At 38.5% G+C, this 18,980-nt stretch overlaps 1 protein-coding gene across 1 annotated transcript; it reads right to left on the minus strand.

Annotated features, from left to right (window-relative positions):
• Nucleotides 1–526: 526 nt before the first annotated feature.
• On the minus strand, nucleotides 527–17,263 carry LOC146465487 (uncharacterized). The gene is made up of 15 exons (XM_085128397.1): nucleotides 17,003–17,263; nucleotides 15,794–15,925; nucleotides 13,578–13,793; nucleotides 13,057–13,147; nucleotides 11,939–12,015; nucleotides 10,436–10,546; nucleotides 9,055–9,114; nucleotides 8,797–8,953; nucleotides 7,930–8,021; nucleotides 7,079–7,182; nucleotides 6,223–6,301; nucleotides 4,608–4,700; nucleotides 2,624–2,696; nucleotides 1,991–2,058; nucleotides 527–1,015 (listed from the first exon to the last, which is right to left on the minus strand). Exons 1-15 carry the CDS (start codon nucleotides 17,102–17,104, stop codon nucleotides 764–766), a joined length of 1,707 nt encoding a protein of 568 aa, XP_084984523.1. The 5' UTR covers nucleotides 17,105–17,263; the 3' UTR covers nucleotides 527–763.
• Between the last annotated feature and the right edge of the window lie 1,717 nt (nucleotides 17,264–18,980).

Genomic DNA, 18,980 nt, shown 5'->3' on the forward strand with positions numbered 1-18,980 from the left:
TTTGGGACCTAAGAGATGTCTTCGTATAATTATGGAATTTGATTTGTACTGGAATTTGTATTTGAAATTTCTCGATGGAATTAGTCTTAACAAACCGCACGCAGAAATCGTACGGAAAGGAGTGCGTGCATCGTAGCCTGGGAGCAAGTTCTGGTCGGGGCGTCCGCCTCTATAGTGATAGTGGAGGTTCCAAGTGCAGTTTTGCAAATTATTACGAAAATCTTTTACGACGGTAACTCCTAATACAAGGTATTTTTGCACGGTTTATGATTATTCGGGATAAGCAGATCTAAGTAAGGCCGAAAACAAAACTGTGGGTGACACGGTGACGCACTCTTCAGAGATAACTACGCAACAATATTTCTAAAAAGCTTTAAAATACATGACCTTTCACCTGGTTCCAATCATTTTGATGAAGTATTATGTGCGTGCAATGCTTGAGGCCACCTTTGCAATGGGGTGTCAGGGATTATTTTATCTGGCGTCCTACGCTCCCATTGGAGCTCTACAACCAACACTTAGACCCTTGTTTTGCTTTTCATTTGTTTTCCAATTTTATTATGATTTTTCTGCATTTTTCCTTTAAAGGTAGGTAGAACATCAAATTTAAGATTTTTTACTCAAAGACGTCGCGAAATTTATGCAATTCACGCTAGTTGCGAATTTAAGAAATTTTTGAAAACTAAGAGCAAGCCCGGACATGATATTATTCCCACCGCAGTAACTCTACGAAGATCAACAAGGAAATTTTGAATTTGTATTATTATGAAACAGTATTTCTAAACTTGTAATGTTCATAGAGATATGTGGTAATGAACTGCGGGAAGTCCCGTTTTAAAACAAGCTCCTTCAGTATCTGCGCAGATGTCGAAAGCCTTTCTGCATCTACAGAATTTCGAGCCCTTTCACGAATAAGCTCAGCTGCAGTACGCCTTATTTCAGCACATACAAGTTCCCTGGTCACTGTGCGGCCATCTCCTTCTAACTGGCATTTATGCCGAATTGCCTGCCAAACCTGTAAAGAAAGAGGTGATGAATATGATTTAATGACAAAGGTTGACTAACAGTACCGCTTAGTTTTAAAAGACAGCATTTTAATTGCATGATTTTTATCAAAAAAAAAAGGTTCGCGTTCGCCTTGGTTTTGCTTAAATACGCGCTGTGGTTGGTTCAAAAACCCACGCCACTTTCTCACACAATAAGAGGCCAAACTAAAACCAATCGTGACTTCCCCGGTTTTCCCCCACTTGCCACCATTTTCATGTATTTGCTTCGACGTCTCATTTGTTCGCCGTGTTGTATTTACTGTTTTACGACTATTCGAGAAATTTAAATTGACTTTCGCAAAACCAACGCCCAAGTTGTAATTACTCTGACCAATCATAGGAGAAACAAATAGCGCAGTGAACCAATCAGAATTCGAAGCAAACACATGTAACCGGCGCCAAGCGCGGGAAAACGCGTGCGACCAAGTCACGATTGGTTTGAGAAAGTGGCGCGAGTTTTGCTAACCAATCACAGAGCGTACTAAAGCAAAACCAAAGCAAACGCAAAATTACTTTCGACACTCAATTGAAAACCGCTATAAACTGAGTGTCGCAATACCAAAACCAAAGTCATTACTGTAACCAGTCACAATAAAGGAAAACAACACAGTGAATCAGTCAGGGGTCGGTCATGCGCGGGAAATTGCGCGCATCCAACTCACGATTAAGTTAGGCTTGATCTCTAATTGATTGAGATAGTGGCGCGAGATTTTAAGCACTGGTGACAGAACGTACCAAAGCAAATCCAAAGCGAACGCAAAATTACTTTCGATACTCAATTGAATTGAAAACCGTTGTAAATAATAAAAAATGCTAGGAGTGAAGACAAATGAACATTTAGTTTGAGTTTAGGGGACACCTTGTATCACAGTGTTGGAAATAAGAAACCAAGGGCATTTCTTAGAGGCATATACACCGAGTTTTAGCCTCCTGAGTTTTCTCACCTGTGATCTGGAAATCTCGGCAGTAGCTGAATCCTCCACAGCTCCATTCAGCACAAATACACCTTCACCTATGATGTAAAGTAAACAATGTAGTACGTAAACCACTGAAAATTGCAGTTTCGAGCCATCTGTATGGATCCAAACTCAAGGTACATGGCGTAATGAACTGTTACTACCTAAGTTGGAAAGATCGTGTTTTCTAAATGCGAAGGAAATTTGTACTTTTTTCTGGCTTATTTCTTCATTTTTCTCCTGGTGTTTTGCATATTACCCTGAGGCTGGGTGTATTGTTAGAAAATAAAAACCGTTATTCCACTCAATCTTATTGTATATGACCTCATAGTCAACTCAGCGCTTCGCAGCTCGTTAGCTATGAGTTAATATACGACTCCGTTCCGTAGAATAACTGTTAAACACACTGGCCAAGCCATCATTACAATCTGCACTATAGTTTAAGTAGATCAACCCGCTCCCGTTCAAGCCTGATCCCTTACTGAACTAAAAATCGCCTCCTACTGCATGTAAGAAGATCTTGACTTTTCTCGCAGTGTACAAAATGAACTTGACGATAAGTTCTTTCTGAGGGTGACTATAGAGAACACATCTTATAAGAACACAGGCGCCACCTCTTACCTCTAAACCACGCATCTACGAACAGAATTCCAACAGTAATGTTGTTCAGTAATCCTTGCAAAGTAAATCCACCCTTAAAATATACCAAAAGATTAGCAATCTGGAATACCTAAACAACTTTACGTGACGGTAAACCTAACTAGTTACAGCGCAACACACATAATTTGATGATTGGAACGAACTGAACTATAGTCCAACCTGTACCGCTTAATACAGGTTGAACAGAATACGTTAAATACAATAACAACGCCATTTCATTTCACATTTGGTAACTAAATGAACAGTTTATGCACAAAAGCGCTCACAAAATCACTAACTCGATTAAGAAACTGCAACGATAAATGGTATGACAAAGGAGAACATAGTATTAAAATGGGCTAATGATTTACAGTCATTACTGCAAGTCGTTAGAAATTCAATTACCTGGCAGGCTATTCGTTTCCTTTTTCAAAATGACCATTTAAGACAGGTCAAGACAACAGAAACAGCTCATTGATGCTTAAGTAAAGGGAGACCGAGACTGCTTAATAGAGGTGACCGCTCGATAGAGGTCACAATGACAGTAATTTATGGAAGTAATTTTCGGGACTTTGACAACTGGCCGTCTAATAGAGGGTGACTGCTTGATACGATGCCGCTTAATACAGGTTCGACTGTAGTCACGTGGCTCATCAGTACCCGCGCTCAAGTGCGGTTTTCGTAGGGTGAAGAGTACGCAACTTTGCTGCTTTCCCTGGGTGGGACACCAGTCCATCGCAAAGTCCCTTTCCCTTCTCCCCGGGTGCTTTCCATTGGTCAGAACTGATCGGCCAGACTTGTCAGTTCGTAAACGGAATGTGCCAATTTGAAGGATAAGTTTTATCCTAGTCCTTCGAATTTCTTCGAAAAAGCACGTGTCATTTTCGAAGTGATTATTTTTCAAGATTTTGCAGCCCCATCCCTTCAAAATGACGGATTCGATTTACACAGTGGCCGGTCTGGCCAGTCAGATCTGACAAATGAAAAACGCCCTTAGACTAAACGTCCGCTGGTGCACATTTATACATCTAAGTAAAGCGATACAATGTAGAATAAGGTTTCTTGTCCAAAGAAACATCACAATGGACTGATCAGTCTGAGACCATCAACCTTCCAATCTCCCAATGTAGAGTCTGACTTGCCAACTGTCTCCACCGACTATTTCATACACTGTAATTTGCCCGTTCTGAAGTACATAAAGGGACTGGGCCCTGGTTTACACATTGTTCAAATTGCGTAATATGAAGAAATAAACCTCATCGCCAAAAAAATCACCCAAAAATGAGTAAGTTTACCAAGTTTGGTTACGTTTCATTGCGTAGTAACGAGGCTGTGACCCGTCAAAGGTCGCCCAAATTTCATACAAATGTCTCTGATTCTGAGATGGCATCCCCCAAACTATCCATACAAAGTCTCTAATTGTTTCAATTTTTGAAAGCCTTTTCTGCATGGTTACAATCTATTGAAAGAACCTTAAACTTGGTAAACTGCCTATTTTTGTAACTTTAATGCCATCTTTCTTGTGATGGACTATAATTTCTGATGAAATGAAAATTGAAAAAACTCATCCCTAGTCTTCATTTGAACTCCAGAACAGGTAATTCAAAAGATCCGTTTCAGTCACAAAGTACCCTGGTGACCGAAGGGTCGACTCAGCCCCTCCTGGGGCCATTTTAGTGACAATTTCTGGGCGAAATAACGCTATCAAAGATCATTTCAGCCCACTCTTGGACTCACTTTGGACCTTAGCTACATTTCAGCCCTTGGGATTAGACATTTTGGCTCTAATTTAGCAGGGCCAAATAAGCCCTCAAAATAGTGCTGTATTTTACTCACCGTACCGGCCCCCATGTTGGGGGCTAAAACGGATTTTTTAATTTACAGGGTAACCAATTAAAGATTTCTTTTACTTCTACTACGCTGAATTTGACACGCAACACATCAGTCAGGTAAGCAATATTCTTACCTGTGGCAGTTGAAGAAGGTCTTTTCTGGAGACAAACACCTCAGAGCGGCTTACATGAAGTTGGTTCGGTAAGTGAACATGTGACTTCCACATCTGGAAAGTGCATCAGTACACAAATATAAGGTCACGTGGGACAGATGTGGCATTCAGCATGTACAAGCACAGTACGACACTCACTCGCTGACAGGAGACAATCACGTGCCCTACACCGATCGGATGTTCTCAGTGACAACTGAGCTACTTGGAGAAATGTGACGTGTGAAGTTTATGAAGTAAAAACTTCATCTTGAAAACACTTAGGGTCAGTTATAAAAAGTCAGTTTAGACGGTGTTTAACAAGACCGCGTCCTAAGCCATTTTCAATTTTGCCAAAAGTTATATCTAAACTTTGTCTCCTGTTGACGGTGACAAGAAGGCTTGCATCCCAGACTGGAAAACTATTTTTCTATTTAAAATAAACCACTCATAGAGAGATTTGGAGGCCCACTGATTGCCTTAAGCCGCGACCCAAGTTAGACTTTGTTTAAATAACTGGCCCCTAGTGCTTATCTACTGTTAGCCTTGCCTGACAGGTGCTAGAAAGGGCAAGGATAAAGGGGGACTGGGCACGCGCAATGTGAGGGAGAGTGAAAAGGAACAATTCCTTTTCCCTTCCGTTCGCGTTTGTGCTTGCGACTGATTCAGTGCCCTCTTTCTTCTTTCTTCTTTCTTCCCCCTTTCTAGCTGCCACGCGGAATAGACTGCTGCTGCTGTCTGTGAACCTAGTAAAGGTTCTTCCATTACGAATTTGTCCTCTGGTAGGCGTCTATTAACAAACTAAGGATTAAGATTAAGGAATGCAAGGTTGAGTTTGTAAAGTTGGAGTTCTTCCTGTTCCTCACTAAAAGGATTTCTCATTTTGTAAGAGGCCATGCAGTAACAGAGGTCACCCAGTGATGTAGTAATTGTATGTTGTTATAGGTGACCACATGTGTGGACGGAAGGCTAATCCGTAAAGAAAAAGTTGCATTTTCAAACAAAAACGGATACGTGTGGACGGGGTCTTATTCCTGCACCGTTCAATAACATGTGCGCTCTGAGGTACAAAGCTCAGCAAACCTTTACGTTAATCATTGCCGTCAACCATCCAGGCGGACCTTTCAGGCACCAAGGAGGTTTAGGGTTGTCGCCATAACTATGACTGACAGCAGTAAAAACGTTTCCTCAGAAAAACGGAACAAGCAATTGCAAAAGACTTGAGACACCCAGTTTCCAATTTATTTCATTCAACACCTTATTCCCCCTCCCACCCCTCCCCCGCTGTAAATGTTGGGGGAATTCCGATGGACTTAAACAAACGGGTGACAGCAGCGGAAAAAAAAGGGGGGGACCTGAAATGGTTTGTTCCTCTTACATTGCGTTTAAGAGAGTATGATGAAAGAAATGAAAGAACTGATGATTTTAGTAACAGTGTCTCGACTTTTTATAAAATGTTTGTAGCTGTTGCCGACATGCATCCTATACGATGGAGAGCCGAAGAAGAACAATAATGCGCCGAACACTGTTTTTATTTTTTCAATCTTAAAAAGCTAGGCGTGCCGCATTATTTGTTGTCGGTATTCTTAATCTTACTGACCTTTAACAAAGGCTGAACGAGATCAGGATCAAACACCAAAAATCCGTCCGCCCCTGCACTAATTTCTTTGAGCTTGGCTCTACAACAAAGAGACTTTAAAAGTTAGCGCGCTCCATTATGGAACCCATAAATGAATGGAAATAAATTATCCAGCTCCACGTTAACATCAACTCCATGGATTCCTTATAATTTCTAAACACGCAACCAAACTTTTCTCGTCCAATCTAAGTTGAGTATGCAATCCTATAATGTGTTCTATGAAACCGTTCTGAGTTCTGGAGAAGTGTCACGGGAATTTAGTGTTACATCAAAAACTCCAAAACGTTTTTTTTACCAACAGAAACCTAAAAGTATTGCGCAAATTTGTTGTAGATTGTCACCCCAGTGTACTAAGACTATCGATGAGTGTCCCTGGCCACAGATGGACTGGGTTAGAATGGACTGCAACTTGAAAAAAGTAAGGCTATGTTTTTTTCAAGTTCTCGCGTTTTCGTTTCCAAAATGCACGGAGCAGGTCATGAGTTTTTCCTTTCAGGAATTCAGTTGATTTCCTTTTCTTGATGTTCTAGAATTATTTTGTAACTAAGGTGTCACACCATTTTCACCACTAGAGGTCAAAATTTCCGTGATACTTCCCCTTTAATGACACTACCTCAAGAACACAAGAAAAAATAATTTGAAAAGTTAAATCGCAAAGTACAACAGTGAAAAAATAGAACAGTTTTGGAGAAAGACAAATCATAAATATGTTGAGGTTAACCTTGGACCCTGGAACAGGTGAAGTATTTGTCAAAATATAATAACTCTAAAAGTAATGTATTTCTAGGAGATGATTCAGACGAACTTATTCTCTCACCTGCAGACATTGTCAGTGATCTGTTGCCGGCGCTGTGGACTGTCACGCGGTAACACAACTGGTGCCATTCCACCAGTAGCGTGACAGCCTCTTGCGTGACACGTCTGAATGATACAGAAGTACAATAAATCAGCAAATGATATGTTGCGAGATTGATCTTTATGGATAGAAAAAGTAATTTAAGCATATGGTAGTTGTAGTCTTTGTAAAGTCGTAAAGTGAAGTGAGGTGAAGATGAGTTGAATAAATGAATGTATGCATGGAACGAACGAAAGAACGAACGGACGAAAGAACGATCGAACGAACGAACGAACGAACGAACGAACGAACAAACGAACAAACGAACGAATGAACGAATGAAGGCGCTGGTTGTGTGGTTTGGCCAGGACACAGTTGCCTTAGGCAAGAAATATTAACTGAACTCTGCAGTACCTCCACCGGGCTTACAGGCATGGGCAGCAAAGAATTATTCTTTTGCAATACATGAGTTAGCCATAACATTTCATTTAGGTTAGGTATATACCCTTCCTGCTCTATGACCTTTAATATCTAGATCTCAGTATAGACAAGTGAGCCAGAGGCCTCTCCTTCTAGGTTTTGTCCTTTCACATCGCTTATCCCAGTTTTACATGTATTACGCTAGCTTTGCTCCTTTGCTCACTCGAATTACAAATGATTAGCTTGCTTGCTTGATTGTCAAGAAAGGGACTGCCGTTAGCAGTGTCATTTTAGGGAAGCACCGGCCTTGTCACTTGAAGCTTAAGGATATCTGGGAAAGTAAATATGCTGGCAGTCCATTCTTCTTTAAAACACCTGTATGCCATCTATCTATCTTTCAAGCAAATTAATACCTTTATAACTAAGTCCATGTAGCTCTTCAAATACTGCTTGTTCATGGATACATACTTCTTACGATCAGGCAACAGGAAATCCGGCCGCTCTCCTTAATATATGAGAAAAAGAGAAATGGAGAATAAAAGTGTATGACTACGTAGCAAATATCAATACCTCATGTCCTTTTCGACCCTGCTCCCAATCCTTTTCTTTTCAGTCCACTTCAATCTGTCATAAATAATGGATGAGAGAATTTTTTTAAACTCTGCAGTGTATGTTAAAATGCTAAAGGGAAGGCATGAATTTCCTTCTGAACGTTAGCCCTATAGCCAGTAAGGAATTTGGAGATCGCACGAGGCAAAGGAAAACTCTTCGACCTTGGTTGGAATCAAGCAACGACTTCGCATTTGATCAACCGTTGCTTTGCCGACTGAGCTACTGGGAAACTGAACTCCAACCAAAAGGACAATTGAAGGACTGGGAGCATAAATTAACCGACCTATCTGAATGCATTTCAGATCGCGCTTCGTTGTTTTAGCTCAGATGATTCACCTAAGGTTTCGCATGCGGCCTTGAATTCCTTTAGAAAACATTGCTCCAATGTTTTATCCGCTGTTTTGCGCTTTGTGTCCAATAAAAGACCTATGATTATGGTCAAGATTTCGATTTTATCACCGACAAAACCGGAAGCGCAAAACAGCGGATAAAACATTGTAGCAACGTTTCCTGAAAAAATTCAAGGCCACAGAACATCAAAAAGTGATCTAAAGAGCACGATACACTGTAGGTCGATTATCCACCGAGCGCGTCAATTGAAAGCCTGACACACTAACCACTATGAACACCACCATGCCTCCACACCTAATAAACTAATGTTTACGCACCAAAGTTACTGACTAATGAAGCAGAGTAGTCCCACATGCCACAGTTGAGACCAGCGGAGTGCTGCCGCAGCTCATACAGGATTTGATCAAGTTCAAATGAACAGAAGATACTCTCGATGAGAACACAAGCCCTGATGGATCCCAGTGGCAAACCAAGCTGAAATAAGGATGACAAAAAGGCTCAGAATTCTCAGTGGTTTCAGGTCATGCTGTTGCTAGAAGAGCAAAATAAAAAAAACATGTCTTTATTTGTTATACCTTTTGTTGCGTCCAAATAAAAATGTCATTCCATAGTTTCACCTCATTGGATCCTTCAAGCTGAAAACAAACGATAAAGAATATTAAGGGATAAAAACTTTGACCAACGAAATTGAGGGTAAATGTGTAAGCAACTACTTTTGTTGCTGATTTTTTTCTATATTCCTAAATCTTGGGCCGGCGCAAAACGTGTATCAAATGATACTAAATCCTTATCGTTCTTTTCCTTCTCTACTAACTACGCTAAAGAAGAACTAGTTTTGACATGCCAGTAAAACGTCTGAAGGTTTGGGATGGAAAAGTAGATAATATAATGCTCTACCTTTCACCTGCTTTCCTTTCCTCTCTGCACTTGCACTGTAGCACTGATGGATGTATAATTCTGAGACCCTGAAATTGCATCACTGTGCTGCCCTTTGCCTCAGTGCAGACATATTCTGATGACAGGAAGTGTCTATATGCAGGCTATGCCATCCTTAGCCTCTACTTCTTTAAAGTACTATACTAAACAACTATACCAGGAGCGCACGTTGGATATGAGACGATAGACGCGCCTCGTTGGGTATAATCTCATATCCAACAAGCGCAAGTGGAATAATTGTGTTATTAAAAAATAACCAAGAAATATTGCTAGATCTTGCTGATTTCACTTTGCAAGAACAACCAGAAGACAATTTAATGGTCGCTTTATTTCTTGGGCATGGTATAATAGCTGATATCCCATGACCGCTAAGCCAATTGAAACTCTGGAATTGCATCATCCAATGACCACGTTTTTGATAATAAGCTAATTACACGTATATAACCTCATCATTACCATCAATGCAAACCACCAAACTGAACTTGACTTGATAGGTATGTCATACTCTAGCTCAGTAACAAAATCTTGATTCTAATGGCAATGTCAGACTGTGCCTTCCAGTTTTCCACATTATTGAGACAAGTTCACATGGGTGTCCAACAACAGGTAAAAATGTTCAAAATTAAAATACTTATATGTGGACACCTATGTCAGTGTATGCTGCATGCACCTGATTCAATTGCATTCAAATCGTTTCTCCTTTTCCCTATTTTCTCCACTTTTTACAACACTGATACAATAAATTATATCATTCTACAGTATGACTTTTGGAGTAAAATAGGATTCTTGTGGTCTTTATAATCTAATGTACATGTGCTTGGCTGTTTGTAATAAAAATAACATTCTAGTCCAGTTACTTGCTGAATATTGTACTTATCTTAGTTCAGCTACCATTAGCTATTTAATCTAAAAAGTATTTAGGTAGTAGTCAGCTAGGAACCATTTTACAGATATCATGAGTGCAACTCTTGTGGGCCACCAAATTATCAGGAGGAACTTTCTAGGCTTGCATATACATACCTTGGGTAGGTAAAAGAAAGGTCCATTTCCTTCCTTCATCATGAGTTTGCTGTTATGGAACATGTGGATACCAAAGTCAAACAAAGGACCAGGGATGATCCTACCACCAACCTGCAGTGATATCAAATAAAACATGCACAAACTCATTAATAATTCATTAGCCCATTGACCTATCAAATGGTCGATAAAACATCACGCGCAGTGGTTTTAAAACCCGATAAAACCCCCTCCTTATTAGTATGTGGTGTTTAATGTTTTTCTCATATGCTAATTTCCAACGTTCACAAAAGCATCATCGTTATTAACTCTCTCGACACATGCTTTTCCAGGAATGTTTTTGAAGCCGTTCAAAAAGCTTGCAGCCTGTATTTTATCAGGTCTAAAACCACTAGGCTGCACCTCGTGCTTTTAAATCCTGATAAAACACTGCTGCTCGTGTTTTAAACATTACATAACAGCCAGAGTGTTTGACTGCACACTAAAGATCAGGTGATAGTCAGAGTAGTTTTCATTAACCCTCTCACTCCCAAGAGTGCCATATGGCACAAAAAGTCATTAGGTGTCCAATATTGGGTCAATTTGTATCAAATTTGGACACCAAACAGATCTTGGAGAGTGATTATCTGCAAAATGGAAGCATAAAATCTTACCCCCCTCCTACATAAGACATGACTAACCACCCCTCCATTTTTTGAAACTTTTTCCTCTTACACTTTTAAGAGCAAGTCACCATTTGACAAGAAACTATGTGCTGAGATCTGCAAATATTAAGCTATAGTTTAGGGATATACCCAGTGTATACGAGAAGTGAGATGTATTTTAAGGTTTATATTTTCTCGTTTTAAACACTTTTCATTCTCTTCTGTTACTTCCTTTGTCTTAGCTGGAATAATTTTTACAATGCCCCAGATAAAACCTTTTAATTGGTGTATTACAGTTGGTGTAGGGGTTCACAGTTGCCGTTTTACAAAAATACGACATTTCCCATGGGAGTGAAAGGGTTAAGGTGCATCAAAATAATTTTTGTTTTTACTAATTGGCCGTTTTTATACTAGAGGATGCATTATCTGTCTGGACGAACTTGGGCAAATATTTGTTGTTCGTCTGGTTATTCATCTCTAGTATAAAGACGGGCACATTAAGACGCATAATTTACGCATCTAGACAAACTATCTTCCGTTGTTCGTCTTGAACAACGCACAACTGAAAATAGTTTGCCCAGAGTCGGATGATGCATCTTGTGCCCGTCTTTTATACTAGAGACGCATAACCAGACGAACAACAAATGTTTGTCCAAGTTCGTCCAGATGGATGTGTCCTCTAGACTAGTATAAAAACGGCCATTGACTTTGCTCTTGATTGGCTTAAAAAATAGCTTTGTCTTGATCATTGCAATTAAGTGCTGTAATGCAACCCAAATTTGGTTTAAACTCTTACTTTGAACATTACTTAAGCTTTAAAAAGCTCATTATTGTAAGTCTTGAAGTATCATATAATTCTAACCATCATATTGAATTCCAGCATGTTCCAGGCCCTGGGACGAAACATGACTACTGGAGCATTAGACATTAATGGAACGTCTATACACAAGAGAGATCAAGAAAAATAACCAATAATTTGAGTTAAAATTAATTTAAGACGCTAATATTACCTAAGTACATGCACTATGTCTGTCTAGTGACTATTATTACTCATCTGCTACACATATTAAGATCAGTTTACTTTTAACAAATTATAATTACAGCTACCGGTACATGTATATTTACCCCCCCCCCCCCCCTCCTTTTCACTAAATTCGTAAAATTAATATTATTTCAGTTTTTCATCCATTTTTAACTTCTTAAAAATTAAGTGATCAAAAGTTTTGCAGCCATGTTAACATTCTTATCTTATGAGAATGATGTATCATTATTCAGTAATGACACAGGCAAACTGGGAGAAAGAAATTCCGAGTGCTCCTTAATCAGGAGTCGAACCTAAGACCTTCCGATTACTAGTTCAGATGCTCTACCACTGAGCTACAGGAGACTCGTGGGAGCTAAGGCCATTAAACTAGGTTCATGGGACAAATATCCTGCATACTGCTAGGATTGAAATCTCAATGAGTGGCATATGCGCGATGAAAGGAAATCTGATGTAATACTTCTTTTTTTACCAGTATTACTAGTATTTTTTTTTTACTTACTAGAAGTATATTTGACCAATTCCACACAATGGACTAACACTTTTAACAAAACAATGCATTTTTTGTTTCTACAAGTCTTAATAATGATGATAATGATAACGATATTTATTATGATAATTAAGGTGCATGACTTCCAGGGCTTGATTCTGGGATGTTGAGGTTATCCTTATTTCAAGCATTTTAGTGTGAGCCATAGGGCATTTGGAAATATCCATCCCAATGTAAATAAATTATATATAATTTTATAGATAGCCTGAGACTATGCCCATTATATTTTTCTCCACACAAACCTGGAACTTCCTCAGAAGTCTCCACAGAATTAAAAAACTCATTTTATCACATCTTACACTGTCTAGCACTATGTACAATGGGCTAATAAAATTAATGATCATGACACAAAGTGCAAATTGCATATTTCAAAAGATTTATCACCGACCTCTCATACTGCCATGCACAAACTGGTAAATATTATAAAGACCACGTAGCTGATTAGACCAGGAAGGACAATGGCCATCATCTAGGTCAGTCTGAAAAAAGACTGAAAAGTCTAAGACAAGTATAAATATTAACTTTGAGCATTAATTTTTTAATAAATTTGGATAACTATATCACTAAGAATTCTTTGATCTTTGAAGCAATTAATTTCTGATACAACACTTTGACAACTGATGCCACCTACAAACTATTACACAAATTGTATGTAAAAAGAGAACCTTGCAACGGACTCTATAGGGCCCATATTGCACTGATTAGAAGTGAACTTCGTGTGAGGTGGGTATCCAAACAAATAAGGGGGTTAAATGTTTTGTCTGTCTATAGCAGGGCCTTCAGATCTTTAACAAGAAGGCAGGACCAGCCTCAATCCCTGTGCCCCTCTGTTGGATCTTAATTTGGGTTCCTTAGTTATTTTTCATACTAAGCAAAATTAGGCTTGGATAATAAAATTATAGTAACTACCTGTATACCACAAGCGGATGAATTTAGAGCCTTCCTAAAAAGTTCAGTATTAGCAGGTGAGATGTCTCCAAGATCCACTGTTCTACACTGCAGCCTGTGTGGCATTGGTGAAACTTGCCACGTTTTGTTAAGGACTTCAGGGCTTTGTGGCTTAAAGAACGGCAGCTCACCAGAGCTGTTCAGGTGCACTTTTCTCATGGTCCGATGCCTTAGCATCTGAAAATATAATATTTAACAAATAAAAAATTATTAATTACACAGTGTAAAATTAATGTAAGTGACCATTGTATATTATTTTAAACAAGTTTGTAATTTCTTTGTCGAGAGGTATAAACTAAACAACTAACAGGACATGTAATATTATTTATTTATTTATTTATTTATTTATTCTTTTCCTCTTCTTTTTTTTTAATGATTAATCAATTACTTTGCTCAAGCTTTAGTGCCAACCTGCCTTCCATATTTAAACATTATTTAGTTTTAAGTGCTTGATTTAAGCTTTTCAGTTATTCTGTGTAAATGTTACTAATTCTTTTGTGTTAATATATTATGTTGTAAATTAAATTTAACTTTCAATTGTTAACTTTTTAATTTGGTAATAAAGCTTGTTGTTGTTGTTAAAAAAAACAACAACAACAACATAACACAAAAAACAACAGATTGGTCAATAATAAGTATCAGAGAAAAGAAGGAATAATTTTCAGCAATAATTAATAAATTATTGTTCTTGGGCTGATGGAACTTCAACTAAAGTCTTTAAAAATGATTGAGGTGTCCATGATTGAACGACTCAGGGCATTAAACCAATCGGGACAGCTATAGTGCCTTTTTTGACCACTTTTTGTTCTTTTAACTCAGATTTGCCAGAATTTTTCCTTACATTAGTGGCCATCCATTTCTTCAGGAAAGATTTGCCACACTGTTTCATCTGCCGTTTTGCACTTAATGTTTGCAGTCGTAAAAAACCGTGATTATAGGCCTGCACGATATCCATTTTTATCACAAAGTGAAGCACAACCTAGTGGATAAGACATTGGGGCAACGTCAATTTTGCTGAAGGCAACTGAAGGGCACAGAGGAAAAAGGGCGTACATACTGTACAGTGTATGGCGTAAGTGCTAATTTAGTCAGGATAAAAAGTGCTGTAGGCCATATGCACATGCAAAAGTATGTTGCGAATATGAGCTAAAATAACAAAAAGTAATCTAAATAGCAAAGTCATAGGTCAATAAAATTTATTATGCCCTGAGTCCTTCATTATAGTGAGATAAATAGTCTGCAAGGCAAGAGTAATAGGGAACTTAATAAGAACAGATGTTTTTGAGCTACTTAGTTAGCTTGCATTTAACTTTCTAAATAATAATTAGTCGTTTAGGTGTTTTATTTATTCATTTATTTTCTTATTTAATTCTCTTTCTCTTTGTTTAATGAATCATTTCTATTTTTGTGCTGTTAATTTTTTGTTCCTTTTGAGCATGCAAACAACTGTAAATGCTACCCAACTCGAATAGCCCTTGCTAATTGTGGGTATGTGATATTGCAATTTGTCTTTTCTCATAATAAATTGTTGTTGTTGTTGTTGTTGTACTGATGGCAACCAGTAACTGAATTTTTCTCTTTTTGGAACGTTTTCATGCCATTGCGTTTGTAATGTCAAGCCACAGCCATCAGCAAAAGCTTTTCCTGTCCATGCAAACCAGGCCAGAAAAGGAAACATTCAACTTCCGGTTGCCGTCCACCACTCACGAACGTCTGTGCTTATTAGCTCCCTAATGACTTACTTGAATTGCTTTATGAGTTCTGATTATTTGGTCTATTATAATTAATAATGCTTTAGAAATACATAGGCAAGTAAAAACTAACAAATATATAATATTCCGACGTTTCGGCGACGTCATGACACCATTCTCAAGGAATGAATAATATAAGACCATGCTTGAATGTACAAACAGATTCCATCCGCGCCAAAGTATTTATTTAAATTACTCCATTGTGTAAATCTAAGATCTTACTCCGTTGAACTTGCCTATATTATTCATTCCTTGAGAATGGCGTCATGACGTCGCCGAAATGTCGGAACATCATATCGCTAGTTTTTACTTTGGTTTATTATGGTGTATGTGTCTGCTGAGGTTGCTTCCAAGAGGTATTAGACAAGTTTGGTCTAATTTACAACATTCCTTATCCACAGGATCATATACATGTATGACACCTACTTGATCCACATTCTTGTCAAACTGTCTCACAAGCTCTGCAACAAATTTGACTGCCTCGGGAGTGAGAAGTGTTTGATACTCCACTTCATAACATGATGATGGCTCAGATACCTCCACATCATTAATGCCAAGCTGCAATGTAATAAACAGTGACGTGAGAGCTAGAGGTTACAGATGATTTCATTGAGTGGACCTGGGCTTCTCAAAAATGACTTTTTGGCTATGACTTATCTGCTACACTGTATAATTTGCCCATGATGAGAGGAAATTCAAAGATTTTCTTTTTCTTCATGGATGTTTACATCCCAGATAGTTAGTTCATTCTGACTGAAGTTCAACGAGAGACCATCAATATTTTTTTATGCAACTAAAGTAGTTGTGAAAAAAGCCTCACGCTAAAAAATATTTAGGCTTCAACATGAAAACTGTGATAACACCACAGTGCTCAGTACCAACTGAGCTATCAAGCCAACTGGGAGTTGGTCATTACGCTGCATGTGAATTTGTAATAATTATACTTGTAGACTCGAGGTGAAGTGATATAAACTCAAAGTAATTGATGAAATACATAATTATAAAATTATTTGAATTGCACCGATCTATATTAATCACACTTTGTAACAAATTATGCATCCTTTAACCCTTCAGGCCTTCAATCACTATATTCCTATCGAACTACCGTATAACATGCTGTAAAGAAAGCCTTTTTAATAAATGGAGTCTGTAGTATAGAGAGATCTATCGAGCTGATCCTCACAGACAATAGGTGGATTGCATTGCCGCCATGTTGGTGGACAAAACAAAAGAAAATCTGCTCACATAGTTTGCATAAAAATGGAAGTTAACTCCCAGAGGAGAAAAATCTTATTGTTCCGGCTGCCATGATGCCACAGTACATGCAATCCTCCTACAGGTTGATTGCATGTGATGTCATGGCGGCCATGTTGGTGGTTAGGAAATAAGATTTTTCTCCTCTGGGAGTAAACTTCCATTTTTATGCAAACGATGTGAGCAGATTTTCTTTCGTTTTGGAACCAACATGGCGGCAATGCAATCAACCTATAGTTAATACTGTAAAATATATCACCTCTGAAAAACACCCGTGTTGTCCTTAAAGAAATGAATTTTGCTGCTACTTGTCCTTTGGTTTTGTTTGTCTTTCGGTCGTTTATTGATAATTCTAGCCTCAACATTTAAGCTTAAGCTTACCTTCTGTAAACCGCCCAAAAGAAATCGCCGACATTTTTCCCCGTGCGTTGAGGTCGGGTGTAGATGACCTGAAAGCGCCGAAAGTCGTTTGTTTGCTGCCATGTGATATCACCCCAAGACTCCTAATTGTTCTCACTGTCAACCTTTAATTTGCGATGGGATAATCTCCTGAAGGAACCTTATTGCAGAAGATAATACTGGTTTCTTTCCCTAGGTTCTTTCAAGAAAGATACACGTAGATGCAAAAAGAGACAGGCGCAAAAAAGTTGGACCCAGTTCTCTCGCGGTTGGTCATGGGTCCGCAAACCTACTAACTTCCTTGTATGCAGCAATCATATGCGGTGAATTGAGTGCATTGCCTTAAACTCCCCCAGAGGACTAAGTGAAAGGGTAGCCGGGAACAGGGTCAACAGTATACGTAAAGAGTGGGAAACTCATTAGCGGGCCTTTCAGTCGACTCACTAAAAAGAGATATAGTTTTTTCTGCTGTGGATATGTGAAAGGGGTACCATTTTTTTTTATGGAAAATGTATGAAAGGGTCAACTTTTCTATCAAAAAGGGTTTTTGAAAGGGTTAGGATTTAAATCTAAGTAGGTACGGAACCTCCCCGCATAAAACTTTGAAGAGCAGATTTTCCTCACAATACTTCAAGTTTGCGCAAATAAAGCTACTTTAAACAACTCACACACACAGTCACGGTAAGTGGGTGTCCTGTGGAAAGAATGAAGGGCCATTTAAGGCGGGGGTAAACCTTAAAGCCGTTTTCATGCCGATTAAAATCGGTTTCATGGAAATATCTCGTTCACGCTTCAAGCAATCCAAAATCTCTCTGCTTAAAACGGAAACCAATGTTATTGGGTGTTTTGTGAATTTTTAGGTGAATTTTGGGTATATTTGGGAGGAGATAGTTTTTCTTGAAGGATTGGTAAAATTAAGAGAAATAAGAAATATTGAAGATTTAGTGAGGTTTTAAAATTAGAATTTGTAGTTAATAATTAATAGACGGATACCCAGCTGTTGGTGTTTTAAAAATCATTTTCTTTCTTTTATCTCTTCTTCAAACCTCTAAAAATCCCATTCAAATTCACGTTTACCCCCACCTTAAGCGGTCCGAGGACTACTGGATAACCAAGATTGACGCGAGGACACTCAGCTGGTGTTTCAAAGTTCAGTTTTTTGTTTCTTGCTTGACATAAATCTAACTAGAAATTAAATGTGCACTGCCCGTAGTTCTGAGCTTGAGGAGCTAGTTAAGGCGAGCAGTGGTTACAAGCAATATTTACAGAACTAGAGAAAGAAAACAAAGACGGAAGAAAGATCCTCGCCGTTACTACGCAACTTAAGCAGTTGCGAAAAGAAAGCCTGATAATATCCAGGCTTGAACGGGATTCATTCAGGCCTGAATTTTTTCAGGCTTTCTTTTCGCAACTACTTAAGGTGGGGCTCTACCTGAATTTGAGTGAAATTTGAAGAGGTTTTAAGAATGGATAGAAGAAAGAAAATGATTTTTGGAACACTAACAGACAGTCGATAACCACGCAAGAGCACCCCAGGTTGCTAGTGGACTAACTTGGTATCCGTCTATTAATTATTAACTACAAATTCTAATTTTAAAAATTCACTAAATCTTCAACATTTCTTATTTCTTTTAATTTTCTTCAAGAAAAATTATTTCCTTCCAAATATACCTAAAAATCACCCAAAAATTCATAAAACAACCCAAATCATTGATTTGTGTTATGAATGGAGGGTTTTTGTATTGCTTGAAATGCAAACAAGATATTTCCATTTGACCGATTTTAAGCGGCGTGAAAACGGCTTTCAGGTGAGCCCCCACCTTAAGTTGCGTAGTAACGGCGAGGATCTTTCTTCTATTTGATCTTTCATCCGCAGTTCAAAATATACGTGTCATGATTTACATTTAGAAAGAAAACAAGTGCATCGTACGCCGTGATTAATTTTCTAGTGAAAATCTCT

The sequence above is a fragment of the Pavona decussata genome, unplaced genomic scaffold (genome assembly GCF_977016875.1).
Source record: "Pavona decussata unplaced genomic scaffold, jaPavDecu1.1 SCAFFOLD_156, whole genome shotgun sequence".
NCBI lineage: Eukaryota > Metazoa > Cnidaria > Anthozoa > Scleractinia > Agariciidae > Pavona > Pavona decussata.

What these genes read in the sequence shown, in the direction of transcription:
- LOC146465487 (XM_085128397.1), bottom strand. Translation starts at nt 17,104, where the DNA reads ATGGCAGCAAACAAACGACTTTCGGCGCTTTCAGGTCATCTACACCCG. An exon ending in TGCTGGAATTCAATATGATG is followed by an intron (nt 10,547 to 11,938) that starts GTTAGAATTATA and finishes ATATCACTGCAG; the next exon opens with GTTGGTGGTAGGATCATCCC. An exon ending in TCGTTCAGCCTTTGTTAAAG is followed by an intron (nt 4,701 to 6,222) that starts GTCAGTAAGATT and finishes TGCACTTTCCAG; the next exon opens with ATGTGGAAGTCACATGTTCA.